Here is a 21246-nt window from a genome sequence, read left to right as displayed (position 1 = left end):
TAATCTAACTTAATTTGATGACCTGGGTATTTAAGCTGGCTTCTTAGTCTTTATATCGCTCTCTTGTCAAAACTTACTTTTGTTTTACTTCCACAACACCACACATATTCACGATTGCTATCACCACCACAGAGTGCATATTCTTTAGGGTAACGTGGTAACATTAAAAACAGTGTGGTCTCCGTTTGTCCAGCTCACTGAGCCTGGGTTGTGACAATATACAATATACAGCAATATGTATGCTGTTTCTAGAGGGAAGTATATATTATACATAAGTTAATAGAAAAAAGCAAAGAAAAAAAACTCCACTTTTTATGTTCTATCTTTTTGTTTTTCAGTTCATTCTTCTACCCTAAGGAGCCTCTGTTTGATGGTCATTTTTCATAATAATAATTATATATTTTATTTAATATAACTCACTTTACATGTAAAGCAAGATCTCAAAAGTGCTTCAGTTTGTAATAAGACCATTAAAGAAAAATGCAGTGCATGTCTAACAGACATGTATTCTGTTCTAGTGTGATTTTTGAGATCATGTTGACGTGTATAAAAAGATTTATTTAAAATGTTAATTCTTAACATGACCTTAAACGTTAACTTACAGTTACAGTACACCATCTCTAAATGTCGTCTGTGTATGGTGTTTTCACAAGTTAATATTTAACCATGTTCTTTCTATGAGACTCGACCATGACAGAAGGAAGTGGTCACTATGGCGATGTGTGATACCTGCCATGCAGGTGCACCTTTGTTTTCAGCTGTAACTACGGTTACAGTAAATCATGTTTTACTATTGTTTACTGATTGTTATGAGCTTTTCTTTATCGAAGATGTGATATGAAATCATTGACTAACCCTGACCTTTGTAAAACGTTGCCTCGATGCTCAGGCTGAATCGTTTTTAAACTTGAGCTCCATTAATTTTTTACAGTAGCAAATCAGAGGCATGACTTTGCTTTTTTTTTCTGCTGTCCTGGTTGGTTTTAAAATGCACTCAAGAACTGCAGCAGCAGCTTTCATTGAATGCGCCAAATAAAACTTCTGGATAAAGTTCCTATAATGGCATTAAAAGCAACATGGTGTGTCAGTAAAAAGTTTTACCTATTTGATTTGAAATATCCCTTACCTCAGCTTCTGACCGCTGCCGATTACCTGCCCAGCCGGAGCTTCAGCCAAGTGACGTATTAGCATAACAAACATGTTAGCAGCAACTCGAATGCTAACTTCTGGAGCAATAAAAGAATAATGACTAAAAGTTCAAGAAAACATCATGCAGTAAGCCAAAGTGGTTTATTTTTCACAGGTTTTAAAATAGTAATCACAATCCAGGATACGAGTGTTTAGCATGTATACGTAGGTTTCTCTGTGTGCATGTAAACTCGATCATTTTCCAAATATGATCAAGGCCCTTAACCCGGGATACTCCAGTCCTATATAAAAAAATACTTATTACCAGTGAAACCAGTACAGACACCAGTTGTCTGTGTCTAGATATGATCTTCTACTTACAGACTGCAAACTAAAGCTTGAAACCAGCCTGCAGCAAAATCATTATCACACGTCACTCAATACAGTAATAATCACATCCAATTCAATCCCAAAAGAGCAATATTACACATATGTTGATATAATTGTTTTAGGGGAATATCAGACCCAACACCATGATTACAGTGCTGCTTCCTTTTCTTTGTCACTCTTGTTTTGTTGCTTTGATCAAGCAAAAGCTCATTGGAAAACATGACCAAGTAAAAGTGTTAAGTACTATAAGTAAATGTATTCCCAGTAATCATACTTATCATTAACTTAAGACCACGGCTCTCAGAGGAGAGGCCGTTGCCGATCACAATCAGTGCGAAGTGGAGTCAAAGGGGGGAAGCTGAAGCACAGTCGTTATTTAAATTGCATTAATTGCACCTAATAAATAACAATTACAGGACAAGATGCGCGCTCCAGTTTCTTCTCCGCTCCCTGTAGACTGTGATCAACAGCCCCCCTCAGATCTGGGGAGCTAAACCTTGAGCAGTGCTGGGGAAAAAAACAAAACAAGAAACAGTCTGTGTTTGTGTGCTGAAGGATATTCAAAAAGGAAATGGTTTCTATGGTAACCCAACCTGAAAATATGGAAACAAATTCAATTACCCTTTCTCTCGATTTTCGCCCTTCGCCTTCTCTGATCTCCATTTTGTGTGTCTCGTTGCAGTCCTCGGCTCTGTCTTTCTCCCGCTCTCTGTCTGGAACTTGGTAATAGAGAAGGTTTAGAAACGAAATAAGTGTGCTGTAGCATTTAAGTGTCAAAGATTTACACTTTAAACGTAAGAAAGCAAGAGATGACACATTCGCCAATATGTCCGGGTGTTTTGTTTGTTTACATACGTGCATGATTTGCTGTGCAGTGAAGAGGAGTTTTTTTTCCTGCTTGGAGGAAATGAGTGGAAAATGTATCAGAACACGCCAAACCATGGACAGTGTGTGTGTGTGTGTGTGTGTGTGTGTGTGTGTGTGTGTGTGTGTGTGTGTGTGTGTGTGTGTGTGTGTGTGTGTGTGTGTGTGTGTGTGTGTGTGTGTGTGTGTGTGTGTGTGTGTGTGTGTGTGTGTGAGACAGTGAGTGAGTGTGGCAGCCCTTGGATGCACTATTCTTCTTCCTTTCTTCAGTTGACTTTTGACATTTCATTCCTGTTTCCCTGACAGTGTTTCTATCCAGTCCACATCCACCTTCAATTCTTCTTTTCTTGTCTTCGTCTGCATTTGGGTCTCCAAAACTGCTGGAGGGATCCTCTCTGTTCCCAAATAAAGAACAAAACAAAAGCTGACAGAAACGTTTCGCAGACAAAAGACTCTTTGGGTAGCCCTGAGTTATTCTTTTGCTGTGCTTTTCGATAAAGAGAGAGACTCCATGAAGCGTAAGGACTTACCTCTTCTATAGCCAACTAACACAAACACAGTCACCAATATTGTTTCAGTGTTTGCATATTGTTTAACGGCGATGACACACTCAGGGGTTATTTTCCTTTATGACTCATCTGCAGTACAGGGAAAGTAACATTGACTATTTGGCAGTCTTATCTTTAAGTATAACTTCAGAGCTTGATTGTGGTCTTCTGTGTTACGTAGTCATTACCTTTGAGCCATTTCCTTTTGCTTTATTTCTTTTAAAAAATATTATTTTTTTCCTACAAATAAGTGCTCGGAATTGGATTCGTGTGTCAACACCATGCGATCCTTTTTGTAAATGTTTGTGCAAAATTCAGGAGGTGTCCTTGTTTATGTGATGACACTGTTTTGAATGCATGAGTCATGACTGCAGATGTTCGAAGTCCTACTGAATGTCTGCTAGACTCCTGTGAAAATGTTGTCAGGCAACGAAAAATTAGAACCAGACCGATTAATCAGCCAGCCAATAATGTCGGCCGATATTAGCATATGATTTGACTATTGTATCGGCTAATTTGAGCTCCAATATGTTAATGTTATTTTAAACCAGCAGTTCAAAATGTTGGTCATCTATAGATTACAACAAGCATTATCACCCTCCAGAGTGTCAAGCGGTGATGCACGTACATGTGCAGTTTCTTTCCAATTGAGTGACCATCTTGTCTTCCTTATCAGTGTTTGATAACTGCATTTGAAGGGTCAACACAATAAATATGTATATATGTAACTATCTATCGATCGAACATAAATCGAAGAAAGATCTGCCGATATATCGGTATCGGCTCCCAAGACCTCATTATCGGTCGGGCCCTAATAAAAACATCAGCACCCTCTAATGTCATTGAAAGTGACCTGCTGGTTTGACACGCATCACAACAGTGCTTGGTTAACTGAGCAGTTAGATTTAAGGAGATGCTAGTATTTCATTCCAGCAGTATTTAGGACACACGTTTTTGTTTATGAGGCTTTACCTGACTATGCCACTTTCTCCCTACCCAGACCTCTCAGGTCATCAGAACCAGCTGCCTCCTGGCTGTTCCTCAGTCGAGGCTAAAGAGAAAGGGTGACCGTGCATTTTCTGTAGCCATACCTCGAAGCTCTACCTCTTAATATTAAATAAGTGTTCCCATTCTTCAGACATTTTGAAGACCAGACTGTAAAATCACTTTTCTTTTCGGGTAATTTGAAGCTCTGACGTCATCCTCTACAACATGCACTGAATCTGCAATCAGTCCACAGTGGCAGGACTGATTTGTAGAGTAATCACTTTGACAGGCAGCTGAGGATTTTATTGTTAAATCTCTGGCTGCTTGTTAAAGTAAAGTGAGTCTCCTGCCCCTTCTGGTTTCTTATGGCTCTTCAAGACTGTTTTATCGTCTTTCAAATATAGTCTTTCTTTTTTTAAACAAATGTGAAAATAGAAACACTATCTTGGAAACCCACATGAGAACATGTGTTTTTCTGCACTGGGATTTCTCTAATAAACAGTGAATAAGACTCTCTTGGAGGGTTGTTTTTACTCCCGAAAAAGCTTCATTTGCATCAAAATAAAAGACACTTTTACAAGCCTGCTGCAGATTTGGACAAATAAAGGCAGACTTCCATTAGAGGACCATTTTGCATTTAGTGCTGATAAGTGTGTGAATCAAAAATGAGGGGAAAAAAGCAGCAAGACACTTCAACAAATTAAGATGAACTTTAACATTGAAAGTAAATAAACACTCTGGCTCTGGCTATTGATTAAAGTTTTATGGTACAATAATGTCCATTGACCCTATATTTTACCACCATAAGGAATCTGTGAAGGGTATAACATGGGAAATGTCTTCCCACTAAAAGTAACGGTGGCCTTGAGCAACACATTGGCCCTCATGGTCAAGGACTGGCTGAATCCCAAACATGTCGATGATGCTTATTGGTTTTGCTGTTTAATGTTCCACAGTGTTGAGCTTCAACTTTAATAAATCATAGACTTGAAAAAAAAGATAATCTGAAGGACGGGCTTATATAACAGTAAGCAGTGAAGGTAATGTGCTCGGCCATTAGAGGCTGAAGCCTGCTTGTAAATCAGGTGAGCTCATAGAGACAGCTGCCAAGATCCACCGCTCACACGTGGCTACACACTCATACTGCATGCATGGACGCACACACACACACACACACACACACACACACACACACCCTGTTAGTCACAGGTTTATGTACAGGATGTACGCACATACAGATGCAGGATTTATACATATTTCACGCACAGGTTGTCAGTACTTTTTGGATGTTGTGTAAAGGTGTGTTTGTGCAGGTTGTGGAGCTTGGACACATGGTGCGTGGTGGAAGTGTGTGTATGCATGTTTGAATTAGCTTATGGCTCCATCTTTGTGCATTGGTCTTTAGAACCCTGAAAAAAAAGTATGTATGTTAAATGTTTTCCTTTACATATATATGAGTCTATGTGTATGTGTGTGTGTAGGGGGGGCGTTTGTGGGTGTGTGTGTTAAAACAGCTCATGCCTTGGTTTGTGTCCAGTTGTCCATATGTTGCCACGCAGTGCAGGGCATATGGCCATCTGGTGGGAGAGAGAAATACAACCAATGGGCTTTGACCTTTTTAGTTTTGTATTTGTAACGGGGCTGGTATGAAGAATGCTCACTTAGCTTGTCATTGATGCAGTGAAGCACATGTACCAACATATCAGCAAACTCTCTGTGTCATATTCATTTTTTCTCCTTGTCATCTCACAGGTTTTTTTCATTGATTTTTTTCATTCCATGTGAGATGGCGTACCTCAGTCTGTGTACATGAGGGATGTAGCTCGTGTTGTAGTACTTAATCAGTCTTGGTCACCCACCTAGGGGAGGGGTTACTGCCCTTTGTGATGTCACAGAGGGAAAATCACAAAACTTCCTCTTTGAACACACTTTTTTTTCAAGTGGAGCGTAAATATAAATTGTGTAAGAAAAACATGCTGACGCAGATTTTGCATTTGTGACATTTAGGGTTGTCATAATGTTGGAAATTTATATTCTTAATACCCCCTTTTAAGGATACATTGTTTTTCAGTGGTATAAAATCGAATCTGTTCGACAAGCTGCTGCTGCAAGCCGTCACATTTGTGTAATTTAGACAATGAGAAGGATTTTGTCTGCACATTAATACTTTTGTTGCAGGTATCCATTAGTGTTTGATTTCCACATGAATGGTATCAAAGTTCAAAAATCCTAAATCTCATGTGCTGCACATGTATAGGGTAAAAAGATATACTTAATACACAGAAATATCATCATCACTTCATATTTATTTTTCCTTTTCTTTTTTTCCCGCCATGCTGCCAAATGACTGTTTTTTTGTTGTTGTTGAGTTTTAGTGTCTTAACCTGAATCACCTCTGCATCACTTTTGCTCGACTCAGTTTCTCCTTCATATTAGCCGCTGAAACCCACCAAACACTGAAGCAGTCAGCAGGACTGATCTCTTAAACCCACGAAAGCAGTTAAAAAAAAATAGTGTGGGGTCAGCACTAGTGATCCTCTGAGGAGCAATGAAGCTCTTTATCAAACACTTGACCAGAGAACTGTAACACTGCTGAACGTGGCAGGAGCTCATTTTCAATCCATTAACAACATGACCGGCCTTTGTGGCCTTTGTTATGAGAACAATTTAGTCTAATCAGTGTTGATGTGTTTGTGATAAATCATCCCTGGGAAGTTTAACACAACAATTTAAAAGGATTAAAGTAGGAATACATCTGTGGATAGGCATAAAGTGCTTTTATTTGTGTGTGTGTGTGTGTGTGTGTGTGTGTGTGAGAGAGAGAGGAAATAGCTCCTACACTGTGTCATGGATTACAGTTGGATTACATGACTTGTATTGTAGATATGCATTTGACATGCAGAGGCGTGGACATGAGAGAGACAAAAAAGGAAAAGAGAAGGGAAATGAGAGGGAGGTGGTCGGGTTTTTTTTTTTCTCCACCTCTCCCTTGGCAATACGGAGCGTGAGACTGGTGGAGGAAGGGGAGAGAGAGGGTGGAAGACCAGAGGGGAAGAAAGAATGTAAAAAAAAAAAATACAGAGGAAACAATCATGGAAAAAATGTAAACACGACGGCCCAAAACGCAGACAAAGACACACGTCGCTTCATATTTCTGTCCTTAACTCTCCTCTCTCTTTCTCTCTGTGGACGCTTCTCTGGAATCCACAGACTGCGGTCCGTTACCAAGCAACCAGATTCCTGTCGAAACTATGTCAGAGAGACGGAGAGAGAAAAGCATGTATGATAAAGTGGCCCTGTTAATCGCTTTAATCAGTCAGGATGTTTATGTCTCACAGTCTCGGCGCATAAAGATACAAAGACTATAATTTAGCCAGGCCTGCAGGGATCCATTGACTCACAGTAACTGATCAGCAGTAGGTTCTTAAGAAAATGGGAGTATGAAGAGGTCACAAATTTAACACTGAATTGAATTAAAAAAAAAACTCTTTACAAAAAGTGTAAAAGGCACAATGGTTGATAGAGTCTGGTTGGAATAGCTTCTGTGCTGCAAAAGAGTTTCCTTAAGTCTCTCAAAATAACTCCCATGATGTCACATTGATGTCATCCAGGGCAGCCTTCTTTCCTCTGTCACACACTAATATAGCAGCCTACTGCTGTGTTTCAGCTTTGCATGATTTCATAACTGAAAGGGAATCTGCCAAATCTTACTTCGTCTGCCAGCTTTTGATTGATCAGCAACTCAGAAGCTGATGGGAAGCAAAAAAAGAGGGAAATATGTCAATATGCGAAATTAAAACAGCATGTTTTGTTACTCATTTGGGACCGACATGAGTCACAAATGCCTATTTAAGCATTAAACTAATTCCTACCTTGTCTTACTGTTGGGCAGTTTATTTAAGTTTTTATATTATCATTTAACACAATCGACCTGTAATGTGAGTTGCAAGTTACATAGTGTTCGTTTGCAAACATTTAGTCTCTTTCTCGGTGTTGCTACATGTAGCCGAGCGTAACTGAGCCATTCTTTGATGTGATTATGATGAAAGGTCTGATTTTTGGACAAAATGCTTTCCTTTTAGCCTTTCAGGTTTACAAGAAAATTAGCGGAATAATCCTTTAAGCTGGAGGTAATATCAACCTGCCAATGTCTGTGTGGTACTGTGATAGTACATGTGAAGGAGCCAAATCCTCAAGGTGAGCTCAAGGGTTGAACCATTTCAGTCATGTTTGCCCCAGGTGTGTGTGTATCTATGTGTGTGGGCGTGTGATCGTGTGTGATTGTGTGTGTGTGTGTGAAAGAGCGAGGTTTAAGGCCAGGCCCCACCAGATGCAGCTGCTCTATTTAGGGCTCTCTGTATCTCTCCCTCTCTTTTTCTCTCTTCCCTTTTTTTTTCCCCCGTCTTTGACACCCAGTTACCCACATACACAAACACACACAACACACACACACACACTCACCTGCCCAAACACCCTAACTGCACATGATGGGTTGGATGCGATGGTGAACAGGATCTCACCTTGGGATGCAAGTGTCTTTTCTGGTGCATCATTTTTGGTTTACATGAAACAACTGCTCCTACTGTAGGTTTTTATTGCACTTGACCAAAAATGTAATCTGTCTTTGTCACTGCAGAATTCTTTTTTTTTTTTTTTTTTTAAACTTACTTGGGAAGAAATTGATTCAGAAATCAAACAGAAATTAAAGGACACCTCCGTGGATTTTTAAGAAGGCGTGTAAGGATGAAGCTGGAGCCGGAGAAAGAGCAGGCGTCAGAGAGACAATAACAGAAGGATGGAGGGAATCCTGGTGCAACTGCGTCACTGCTGCCTCAGCCTCCTCCTGTGCGTGCCGGAGGAGGAGGGATGGAGGGATGGAGAGATGAAAGCAGGAACGAGGAGACGAGGGAGAGAGGAGCGAGTTCAGGGACAGGCTGATTTATGAGATTCTGTTTCGGAATCGTGTCGTCTTCGGGGACTCAAAGAGATGAGCCGATCTGGAGTTCTCACACACACAAACACTCTTGCACAACACGCTCACGCAATCGACACATGCGCCTGCAACCAGTCATTCTGTTGCACAGTAGTGATCACAGTGGGAGGCATGAGTTTTTTTTGTGTGTCTTTGAGGTAATGTTCGAGAGAGTGCGTGTCTTTGTTTTTTTTTTGTTTTTTTTTTCTGTGGCAGATGGTAAAATAAATGAACAATCATCTCAATCAAACACTGCTTAGAATCTGCATTGGAAGCACTCCCATTGCCATGTTGACAGAGTGAGGAGGATCACTGGGGGGGGGGAAAGAGGAGGAGAAGCAGAGAGAGGGATGAGAGAAAACAGGAGGAGAAGACAAACATGGTGTAGGGAAGGAGAACGGAATTTGGTTATTTATTACGAAGGTTTGAGATGAGCAAATGGAGGTTAGACAGAAAGGAAAGGAGAGGGGGAACAGAGCTCATTAAAGAGAGAACGGAGGGATGAAGGAAGGAGGACATACCGGCTGCTTTGGTCTGCAGGGTGGTGCTTGCAGTAGAAGCTCTAAACCTATCAGTGTTCTTCATAGCAGAGGACTGGTTAAAGGAGAAATGAAATCCTCAGAGCTATGCTCGGTGACGACATTGTACAAGGTATTTTAATCCATCAAACATGACGCTACATACAGGGGTGTTGACTGGGGGGGCCAAACTCAGGCCCTGACTTTTTGATAGTATGTGAACATGTCTGGAAACAAAAATACCACAACACATTAAGGTATCATACAGCTTCCTCTGGACAATTTGAATATTTTTAAATCATTGATCCAAAAGATAATTTTAAAAAGAACACGTGGCTACAAAAGTAAAAAGTACCAATAAAGAAACTCAAACTACACTGAAATGCCTGTTGCAACACATGTAAGATGGTTTTAGAAAAGATAAGATAATTCTTGATTCATCTTTAAATGGAGAAATTTACTGTGTCCCCACCGCAACCTCTCTACCACTGAGCCACAGCGAAACTATTAACTAGGGAAACCGCTTCTGCCCATTCTCTTTGGCGAACGGACAACTGCACAGAAAGGATGCCACGTAGACTTTTTACAGGAAGGTTGACTTACACCTCTTCTTCTTTTTCGCACCCCATACTACGTATACTGCTAAATGAAGCGCTTCTATCAGTGTGCAGCAGACTTGATTGCCATTGTGATAACTGCAAATGAAAACAACTGAACAAACATTAATACTTTGTACGTACACCTGCTTCCAGAGTTGTTGTTGTTTTTTTGTAGTTGCAAAGTAAAATGCGCCTCCAGGCAAATGTGTACTCTACCAGATGATATACCGTACTGATAAAAGGAAAGGACACGGTGACATAATTTAAAATGCTTATCATAATCGGAAACACGGATATACACATATACTCTTGTTTTATATTCCAAATGCGCACAGACACTCACGCTCAAACACACTGCTGCCCCACTGATCGACCTGAGCAGAGAGCGTGATTAGGTTATTACATCTGATGGGATTGAGTTTGCTATCCTCTAATGAAAGAAGGACGGACTGGAGCATGAACGATGTGGGGAAGGAGGGAGTGTGGATTGGAGGGGGGGGGCTGAAAAATGAATTGAAAATGTACATGGCAAAGGAGGGAGGCTGAGATACAGAGATGGAGGTCAAAGGCTAGTAGCTGAGATAGTCGGGTGAATTATGTGGAGAAGTTATGGTGGCGGAAGGGAGGGGAAAAGATAAAGAGGAAGGGTGAAGGTGAAAGTCAAGGAATTGAGAAAGGAAAGGGAGGTAGAGGGAGGAAAAGTGCGGAGTAAAACAGAGTGCATGTTTGGTGGGGTTGTGCTTATTGGTCCTGTTCTGTTTTCATAGTCAGGCTTTTTAAAATGGATTTATGAAAAACTAAAATAACTAAACTTAAAATAACTATGAAAACGAGAGGGTCTTGTTTCTTTAATATTCTCAACAGTTTCCTTAATTTCTGTACCTCTTGAATAATTTGTAAATGTGGTCGTATTGATCTACCAATTTCTTACATACTATAAAGTCAGTAAAACTGGGATTTCACAATAGATGTAGACCTTCTCCTCTGCATACTTTCCCCCCCATGTTTTTCCTTTCCAATTCATTAATAGCCGCTGACGGCTCCATTAATAACCCCCGATTCATTTCAATAATGTACCTCACTGTTGACGATAAGACGCTGTTCTTTCTTCATTTCCCCCCAAAGATATCTGTCTCCATATCAGAGCAGAAGTGCTGTGCCCTTGTCCACACTCGCTGCAACTGATCTGTATCTCTCACACCATAATTACCTTGAAATGAGTGAGCGACGCAACATCGGTGGATGCCATCAGTTAGACATAGACATATCCTGCCTCCATCCCAATTCAAACTTGAGTCTTTGTGTGATCATGCAGAAACTTTCTGAGGCTGAAAACTGCGAGAGCCAGCCTGAGAGCCGATACGCAGAAGGGACAGGTTAAATGTGTTTATTGCAAAACAGAGATTGCATAGTCGTGGAGCAGATAGGAATGATTTCTCTTTATGAGCTGGGGCTCTCTCGAGTCCCTTTTTCTTGGAGAGAGGAAAAGTGAAAAAAAAATTAAGGAAAGGTAATAAGTATGAAGAGAAAAAAAAGAGACAAAACAGCTGATAATGTGGTTGTGATTTAACAAAACCACAGTGGGTTCTTTTGCACAAACCGTTGCATGAGCTGCTGTGATTGGAGACAACTGGACGGTTCTTCTTCTTGTGTCAAACAATGTGTGTAGGTGTGTGTGTGTGTGTGTGTGTGTGTGTGTGTGAGGGTAAGCTCAGTGGTAATATATTTTGATATAAAAAAAAAAAGAGCAGCACACAAAGCTTTTTGTTATATTGAACACAAATGCAAGAATGTATACACGCACTGTGTATTTGTAAATGCTTCATGTGTTCGTGTGTGTACGGTTGGAGAATGTGTGTAAGTGTTATCACAGTCATGCTGGGTGTGAGACTCTGCTATTACAGAGTGTAGTGCAAATTTAACAGGCTATTACAGATACTGCATTGTTTTGTTTACCTTGTTGGAAGGCTTATATTGTTTCATATTAGCATAGCAGAAGCTGAAGTTAACCACTGAGTCATTCTGTACTCATTGTTCAGTGGGAAATGAATGTAATTAATGCTCCATATATCTGTTGTTTTTGCAAGCTGTTCTAATGCCACCATCACACTATTTGTTTCTCTTTTTTTATGAGCCCATATGCGTCTTTCAATGCAATATAAAAACTCTCCTGAAACTTTACTTGCAGCCATAACTGGGAATACCTTGTTATTAGAAAGAGGCTTTTCCCCTCTAATTACAGTTACTGCATTTGAGCGGTGGTCTTAAACCATCTTGATTTAAAATCATGAGTCCACACAGTCCGAGACTGAGGCAGGGCAAAGTAAAAAAAAAAAAAATCAATTCCAAGACAAGACCTTTAAAAAGTCGTTGCATCACAGAGCTGACTTGTAATCAGTTGGCAATGAAGATGAACGCCCTTCATTCTCTCTTCTCTGGTTTTTTACTTTTTATTGTCTCAGGGAAAAAGCCTCAATATTAGCAGATCAATCATACAGTAAAAGAACAACTATGTAGCAAAAGAATATGCAAAAAAATATAAACGTCTACAGTAATGAGTAATGCAAAGAATTAGGATCTCTGTTGAACCCAAATGTCCTAAATTTATGTCGATATTTGTCTGTTTTACTCCTGTATTCGTTGTGTCCCACTGAGTGTATGTAGTCATAAAGAAAAGTGTTGTTAATTCATACCCTTTACACTATAGCTACAGTAATACGCAAGCTAATGTCGGCACTCAAGTATTATGTTTTGTTTTTTAAAACAATTATAGAAAACAGCTACAATTCTGAGTTCATCTAAGTTAGCTGAAAACAAAATTGACACCAGTGAGAATTTGCGCCTCAATTCTTACCAAGCAGCTTTCAGCCACTTGCATGCAAAGCGCTAATGTGCACTAACAACTGCTTACTGCTAACGCTAGCTGTTGTCTGGCTGTAGCTTATTGGTAATAAAATATATTGCTTTCTAGAAATTAAACTACATTTCCTCTATACTAATGGAGTTGTTCATCCATAGAAGTAATAAGATAATAATAGTTTGTCAGGAACTCTTAAAAAACGAAGCTAACAACCTTCAGTATGACCCTTATTAAAGCGTTCAAGCTTCCTGACTTTGACACGCCATCACAGGTCACAGTTATGGTTAATATGAAAGATTATCCAATTCTAAAAGAAAAACCAACTATATCCAGTGTGACACAGTGCGGACATCATTTGATTTCCTTTGTGCTGAGGCATGAATCAACTTCAGCTTGTGAGACCAGGAGCATTTTCCAGCAGACATGGATTAGTCTTTGCCACATTGAAGCGCTTCAACTTACACTAGATTTGACCAGGTGCACATCTACATAAGGAAGGCATTACTGGACTCATGAATTTGAACGTTTCAGTGTAACTGTGTTGTGTTTGGAAAGGTGGCAAACAAAAATGTGAAAAATACCAGGATCTTTGTTGCTTTCTGATTACTGCAAAGTATCTCAAAACGCTGAGCTCCTTTTGCAGCTCTTGCCTGGCTTGACTTTGAGGCTCACTTGAACATTAATGCGTAGTATTTGTCTATGCATGCATGCATGCAGCTGTGTGTGTACGTATGTGTGTGTGTGTGGTGTGTGTGTGTGTGTGTGTGTGTGGGAGAGCAGGAGACAGAAGGGGGCTCAGGAGGTGTTGACTGTGGAGATTAAAGAGGAATTAGACAGAGCAGAGCGCAGGGAGGCACAGAGCAACACTGGAGGGAGAGAGAGAGGGAGAAAGAGAGAGAGAGAGAACAGCTCTGAATATTCAAATCTCTCATTTCATTCTGTAGATTACTGAATCTTTGATCTCTGAAGAAAATAAATCGACCATATGTCGCTAGACATTAGTGTGCATGTGTTACTGTTAAAAGGATGCAAAGTGAGAGACTGCCCCAAGGTCATCCATGGAATTTAAATTTTTTTTCTCTTGAAATTAAGACAAGAGGTTGTAAATAAACACAAGTTTCAAATGCTTTGAGGCTAGAAAACTAAAATGTTGTTAGAGTCTGCTAACGTGAATAAAGTTTGTAAATGAGGCAAATGTTCAATATCTTAATTTGTTTATTTCACAACTGATGAGACAATAGATTGCTGTAAAAAAGTAGAGTAGACATAAGACCATTTTTCATTGTAGATAATCATACATACTCATGAATCTACTGCTAGTGTAAGCATTCAACCACTACCTAGCTAATGTTACAGTTTGAAAGTGGTTCCCAAATTAACAATACGATAAATGTGTCGTATAGTAGTATAGTAAAAGTGTCAATTTATAGAAATGGTTGACTGAGCTAGCTAACATTTTGGTTGAGAAAAATTTTGTAATATTTGTTGGATATCTTATTTATTATTCAAAACATTTAAAATGTGCGGCCATTTCAAGGCAAAGCAACTTCTGTTTAAACTTTTTAGGTGTCCCCAATTGACTCTGACGTCACAGGATAACAGCCGCCATGTGAACATGGTGACTGTAGCACAGTTTGTGTTGCTCCTGCAGAATGACTTAATACAACGTTGTTCTCACTGTGTTAGCATGGCCTCTGAACTGGACTAAACCTTCAACATACCACTCATACAGCACATCTCCCTGCTTTTAAAGATTCTCCATGTTGTAGTGGCACCACAGTGCCATGCTTAATATCTCCCACTAATTCTTTTTGAAATGTGCCTCCAGAGGATAAGCGGCAAGGTTTGCGTTCTTCCTGCCTCCCACGGTATTGCTGCTTCTGTTCACATCAGCATTCAGCTGCTGCATACCGTGGCAATGGGAGCTTGGCACATTAGCAGAGACCTTATTTTTTCCAAGGAAAATAGAGCAGGCCATCTACTTCCCACAAAACGTTATGTTAAATGTGCAATAAATAGAACACTTCTGTGTCAATACAAGTATTAACCCATGTTAAAAAAAGATCACCCATAAGTAACGTAGGTCTTGTCATCAGAACCTTTTTTTTTTTTTTTTTTTTTTTTTTTTGCTGTAGAGGAAACAGGATTTGAAAGTTGCCTCCCTCTCTCAGTCTCTCAGTTACACACACTTGATTACTCTGTTTGAATTGTTTTTGTCATGGTAAAGGGTGTGGTAATATAAACTATAAATTAATCATTCTTTTTCGGGAACAGTTGTGCAATATGCTTTCTATTTTTATTCTATTCATCAACTTGTGTTTATGAACTGGTTCCATCATGTTTCATGTTGTAAGAGCTACCACAAAGGATTCATGAGTTTATTAACACTTGAACCATCATTGATCTGGTCTTTGATCAGTGTTTGCTGTCCTAAGCAGACATGCTCACAAGTATTCCAAAAAAGATTTAAAAAATCCATAGGAAGCAAAAAAAATACTCGCAATTGTTGTTCAATTATTTTATTTTGGCCTGAGGATGTCATTTGAAGGCTGTCGTCTTCAAGGTGAGCGGCCTGTGTTCAGGTCCAACTTGAGGCTTCATTCCCCACTCTCTGTTTCTCGCTTTTTCTCGCTTTTTCTCAGTCCTGTGTCCTATCGCTAAATTAAAGGCATAAAAAGCTCCAAAACAAACCATTAAACAAATGTTACTTTGTCCTTGTCAGGAGAAAATCATCCAAACAGACTGTCCTACTGGTACAGAATTAGACATCGACGCTCTTAATTATGCTGATATCGGGAATGTTGTGACTCTTAAATAGACACAAGTTAAAGAGCTCTGCAATGTTTACTTTAATCTCCCTAGAATTAACGGTGTAAGGTATACAATCATTTTTCATGTTGTTCTTCTCCTTGTGTTGTTAATGCTTGAAAATGATCATCGTGTTTTTGGCCTTAACTTGCACTTGCACATGGTTCGAGCACTTCTCCATGCTGGTGATCCTGCTGAACTGTGTCACTCTTGGGATGTTCCAGCCCTGTGAGGACGTCAGCTGCCAGGCGGAGTGGTGTCGCATCCTGCAGGTCAGTTTAACTCCCACCTACTCATCATTGGGCACAATGCACATTTTGTGTTATTGACTGTATGAAAACAGGTGGCTCGCATTCACACAGTTTGCCTCAGCCCAGGCTGAATAAAGGCAGAATGAAATATGGCCAAAGAATTGTGCCAGATTCTTTGCAATGGGAGTTGTACTGCAGTATGGCTCTTAGTTTGTGGAACACTATGCACGTCTCTGAGATAGCTTACATGTTGATTGCTGATTGTTGTAGTTTTTATTGGTTCTTGTTCATGAGCACTACTGTGGAGGCAGCCAAATGTGTGCTGCATTCAAGACCAAGACAAATTTACAAATACAGTGCTGCACAAATTGAGTTACTGTATGTGAACAATAGATAAAAACCATGGAAACAACAGTTATCTACATGTAAACAGGGAAGCATTTACCAATGGATATTTGGGATTACCAATATTGCACAAGGTCTGCATTAGGTTGTTCGAGGTCAATGGAAATCCAAAAACAATTAAAGCAAATCCATTCTACGTATTACTTTAATGGTTCTGAAAACATCTTTCATTCTTTTCTCATTTCTTCGTTCTCATTTGTTTCATGCGAGCTTGTCCTGTATAGTGATGTTGATTCTTGGCTGAGATGTGCTCATTATATTCAAACAGAGAAGTTCTCTTTGCTGTGGTAGATGCCTAATTAATTGAGACACAGCCATAGCTGTGCTTAGCTAGAGCTATTCCCTGCTGGGATGAAACTAACTAATAGAGACAGGAATTTCTTTTTTCAGGCAACCTTCACTGGCTCCAATACAGCCTCTTTAGAATAAGCCTACTGGCTAAAAAAACTAAACAAGGACCTGGCCTTTGATTCTGTTGACAATGAGCCAATTTTCAATCGTCGTTGTTGTCGTCACTTTTAAACACTAACGCTGTCTTTGTGCGTGTTCTTGTCATCATGTTCCTTCAGGTTCTGGACGACTGCATCTTTGCTTTCTTCGCTGTGGAAATGGTTATCAAGATGGTGGCCCTGGGAATTTTTGGCCCGAATTGTTACCTTGGGGACAAGTGGAACCAGCTTGACTTTGTCATTGTTATGGCGGGGTTTGTATGCCTTTTTTTTCCTCTGCTCTTGCACAAAGAACGGTTCATTTTTCTGTCTTCTGCAGCAAGAAAATAGCAGTCTGCTACGAATAACATAACACTTTCTTGAACAACAATCTGACAAGCAAGACTGCAGTCTACAGTAAGGTTGGCAGTAGGCAGGAATAAAGGCTTCATGTGAAAGTAGGAATTTAAATATACTTCAAAGGAGAGAGGTGCAAGATTAGTCAGCTAAATGATCTAATATGTAGGCTGTGTCAGGTAAAACTGGCATATATTGCCTGGAGAACAACAACAACAATGAATTCACAAGATATGCATGGCCTGAACTCCATAAATTGTGCACAGTTTTAACCCTTGAGAGTTTTCATAGCGTTGTAAAATATTATGAATTCGAAGAAACTCGTTGCTACAAATACACCTACTGAAATCAAGAAAAGGAACAACAACGAGAAACCTGACAACATACAGTTCGTAAATCTAATCTTTTTTCGTAAGTTCAGTGTTTTCAAATCATGACGTGGTTTTTTATTAGGCGATCCTTTTCAGTTTAAAGTGTATAGGTGCACAAGTCATGTCATGCCGTACATTACTGCAGGCTGTGGTCACAGTGTGTATTGTAGGTCCAGGGCCCAATCAGCTGCCAGAAACGCCTTTATCTACTCCCACGCTCTGACGGCTGAGCCAGTATGACGACACCCACTCCTCATGCAGCCAGCACAGTCACAGAGCTAAGACCATAACTGAATCTCTCTCTCTCTCTCTCTCTCTCTCTCTCTCTCTCTCTCTCTCTCTCTCTCTCTCTCTCTCTCTCTCTCTCTCTCTCTCTCTCTCTCTCTCTCTCTCTCTCTCTCTGCTTCTCGTCACATTTACTGTGTTTAGGTGCTGAAATAGAGACTGTACCTCTGATTCTATCTCCTGTGATGTCAATAAAACACTACCTATGTTGCTTCCATATTAAGCATTACAATAATGTTCCTTGTTACTTCTTTAGTGACCTGTGTTAAATCCATGTGAACAAGTTCACAAAACATGCAGCAATATAACAACTTGCCCCACTTACTAGGTTTTGTCCATAACCACAGTTTTATAACATTTGCAATGTGAAACGAGATGTAGAAACTTTTTTTTCTCCCCTCCTCTTGTTCCCGCAGGGTGATGGAGTACTCTTTGGATGGCCACAATGCCAGTCTGTCCGCCATTCGTACAGTCAGAGTCCTCAGGCCACTGCGAGCCATCAACAGAGTGCCAAGTAAGTCCATGTTTGAAACGCAGCAATAGCACCAAGTTGTCTGCAATCACGGATACACATTTGAGTTATCCTTTGCTGATCCTTGAAGGGAAATTCCCTCTAAATCATTTGCACCGTTTGGTGGCAATTGTATAACATCATATTTTGAACTGTGGTGTATGAGTTCTTTCTTAGATTACTGTGATATTGGGCTGTGTAATATTAGCCTTACTCTATGTATTAAACATGTCATATTTCATTGTCTGTATTCTCATGCCTTTATGGTGAATTGTCGGAAGATCCACGAGTTGAAGTTTAACTTTAATCGGCCTCACACAGTGGTTTTACGGCACTATTGTTGAGTGTTTTTCAGGTTAATGCTGCCGGTATTGGTGCCTATTTTGACAAATAGCCTACTGTAAGTCTCTCCGGTTTCAGAAAGGGTTTTTTTTACAGATTTTTGTCATACTCGCTGTTTGAGTCAGGGTGAAATTTTTTGTTCTTTTTAATGATTTAGCCAACTTTATGTTAGTTATACAAGATTTACAATGTTGGAAACCCATGGGAGTACTGTGGGAGGTATTTTTACTACACTGACTAACTATGTTGTCATGGTAATGGATGCCCGTGTGCTGTCTGGCTACAGCAAGCAGTGTGTGTGTGAGTTACCAATTACCCTATTTTCCCAGAATAAGCTAGCTGTTGGCATATGACACAGGTTGATCCATCGATTGCCCGACGTAAACTCTGACCTCTGATTGTTATTGTAAATGTGTGTCTGTGTCTGTTTTGTTTTTTCAAGTTATCATCACCAACACTTTCACACACACACACACACGTGCTGTATTGTTCTTCCACTGCAGGGGACTGAAAATGTGACACTAACCTTATTGTTTAAGACAACGGTAGCTCTAAGAAACAGCATGAGACATGATGAAGTAACACTTGTAGTATTGAGTTTTCAGTGGCTCCCTGAAGGGGTTTAAACTTTAGAGGGAGATGAAAATAGAGGAAATTGCAATGACAGTGAGGGGTATTACTTGGGGATAAAAAGCGAAGGTCAGTGTGCATACACTAGTGATGACACTCAATAAAGCAGCTTCACGCTAACAATAAAAGTCACGCAAATGCCTTAATTTGAAATCTCCTACTTTTTTATTTTCGTTCTTTTTTAGTTATTGTCAAACAATAATAATAATAAAAAAAGTCAGTCTTTCATAGACCGAGACAAGCAATGCAAAAAGGGTTCATAGTATACGCTGGTATCAGGTCAGGACGCAGTAAAGCAAATTCAGGTGTCTGTAAGAGAAAGTAAAGAATGCTATTGAAACACTACAAATCAACCGAACGGTGCATACGGCCATATTCCAATGCTGTCAAACAGTGTTTCCTACTTATACGTTTCCTCTTTTTTAATCCGTTTCGACTTCTTACCTTGTTTTTTTCCCCACCTGATTTCTTTTTCTCCCACTTTGCTTTTTCTGTTTGTCTCTACCAATTCTGCCTTCCCTCACTTTTTCTGTTTGTCTTTCTGCATAAATGGATACGAAAGAGACAGATGGACATTTCTTTTTGTCCTGCAGTCAGTATACAGTGAGCCACACTCCCTGTGCCCCATTATCTTGGCAGGATGCAACAACTAGCTCATGCAGCCCTCAGACTGTTCGCTTGTCCCGACTTTGGTGTTTGTTTTTCCCATCTGTTTTGAGTTCTGGTGACAGGTGCAGGGATCGAACTACATAGGTGGATCCAGACGAGACAACACAAAGCTATTTGTGCTATTTTGGTTTTGTACAGTTCATCAACGTTGTCAGAACAGACCTCTTTGAACTCTTAAATTCGATTCCAGTAAGTCCAAGATCTGCCATTATCTCAATTCTCACCACGACATGCCTCGCCTGTATAGTAGGGAGAAAGTGTCACAAAGTGTCAAGCTTAGTGAAGTTTCAGACCAACTCGAGGATTTTTAAACTCTTTGAACGCTTTTCATCTCAAATGATTCAAAATGATGCGAGACTTGAGGCTGTTTCAGTCTGACGTTCATCGCCACCGTCATTAGCACCACTGAATACTATAGGTGGGGTCAACGTGACAAGGCTGTGTCATATATGTGAAAGGGGGGGGGAGCACACTGCAGGGACCTCAGGGACCAGTTCTCCTGACTCTCCTGACACTAAACACATCTGACAAATGGAGACGGATGCTGAATGCATGTGGTTAGATAACATTTGCCACGGGGAGACTGTGAAGTCAAATCCCAGAGGATGAAATAATGTCAAACTGTCACTTTCAGTATTTTTCATCACTTGTAATTCTATTGGCTGCAGGGACAAAGTTGTGGCTTCCAGTAAGCTGACAAGATCAATAGAGGTTGTCAGGATGGACGGTGACCAGAGGGCGACAAAATTGCTTGCTGCTACCACATGCAGAATTTGACAATCCACCATGCATCTGAGCCTTAAATGTGTTTGTTCATGTCGGTGTGTGTGTGAGACAGTACGCCCTCTGATTGTATCTGTACTTTTTTGTGTCCTCCTGTTTAGGTATGCGCATCTTGGTCACACTGCTGTTGGACACCCTGCCCATGCTGGGAAACGTCCTCCTCCTCTGCTTCTTTGTCTTCTTCATTTTCGGCATTGTGGGAGTCCAGCTGTGGGCGGGTCTACTGCGCAACCGCTGCTTCCTTGCAGAGGACATCACATCGTAAGTAATCTGGTCTCAGAGTAGAGACGAGTATGGGGATTTCCTTTTTTTGAATGTTCTTGAAGTAGCTGCGATTACCCTCGGGAAATTGCTCCTTCAAGACTTTGGTCAAATCTATATGCGATCTCAGTCCTACATTAGATTTGAGGGGAAGAAGTACTTTGGTGAGAATAGGAACTGATTTGAGGGGTTTTTTTTCCTTGCGCTTAGACAAACCAGCGATGAGCGGAAAATCCAAACTCCAATTGGAGACTTGGAAAATGCAATCCACTTTGAATT

At 40.2% G+C, this 21246-nt stretch overlaps 1 protein-coding gene across 1 annotated transcript in view; it reads left to right on the top strand.

Annotated features, from left to right (window-relative positions):
- The window catches only part of cacna1ha (calcium channel, voltage-dependent, T type, alpha 1H subunit a), a 101309-nt gene that overhangs the window by 36198 nt on the left and 43865 nt on the right, over positions 1-21246 (top strand). The window contains exons 3-6 of the mRNA XM_079366074.1: positions 15837-15946; positions 16900-17033; positions 18188-18285; positions 20808-20967. Of these exons, the coding sequence (XP_079222200.1) occupies positions 15837-15946; positions 16900-17033; positions 18188-18285; positions 20808-20967 (502 nt within the window). The remainder of the gene's footprint in view (positions 1-15836; positions 15947-16899; positions 17034-18187; positions 18286-20807; positions 20968-21246) is intronic.

Source organism: Symphodus melops (genome assembly GCF_947650265.1).
Source record: "Symphodus melops genome assembly, chromosome: 17".
Lineage (NCBI taxonomy): Eukaryota > Metazoa > Chordata > Actinopteri > Labriformes > Labridae > Symphodus > Symphodus melops.
The sequence above is the reverse complement of the archived record's forward strand: the minus strand, read 5'-3'. Positions and strand labels throughout refer to the sequence as shown.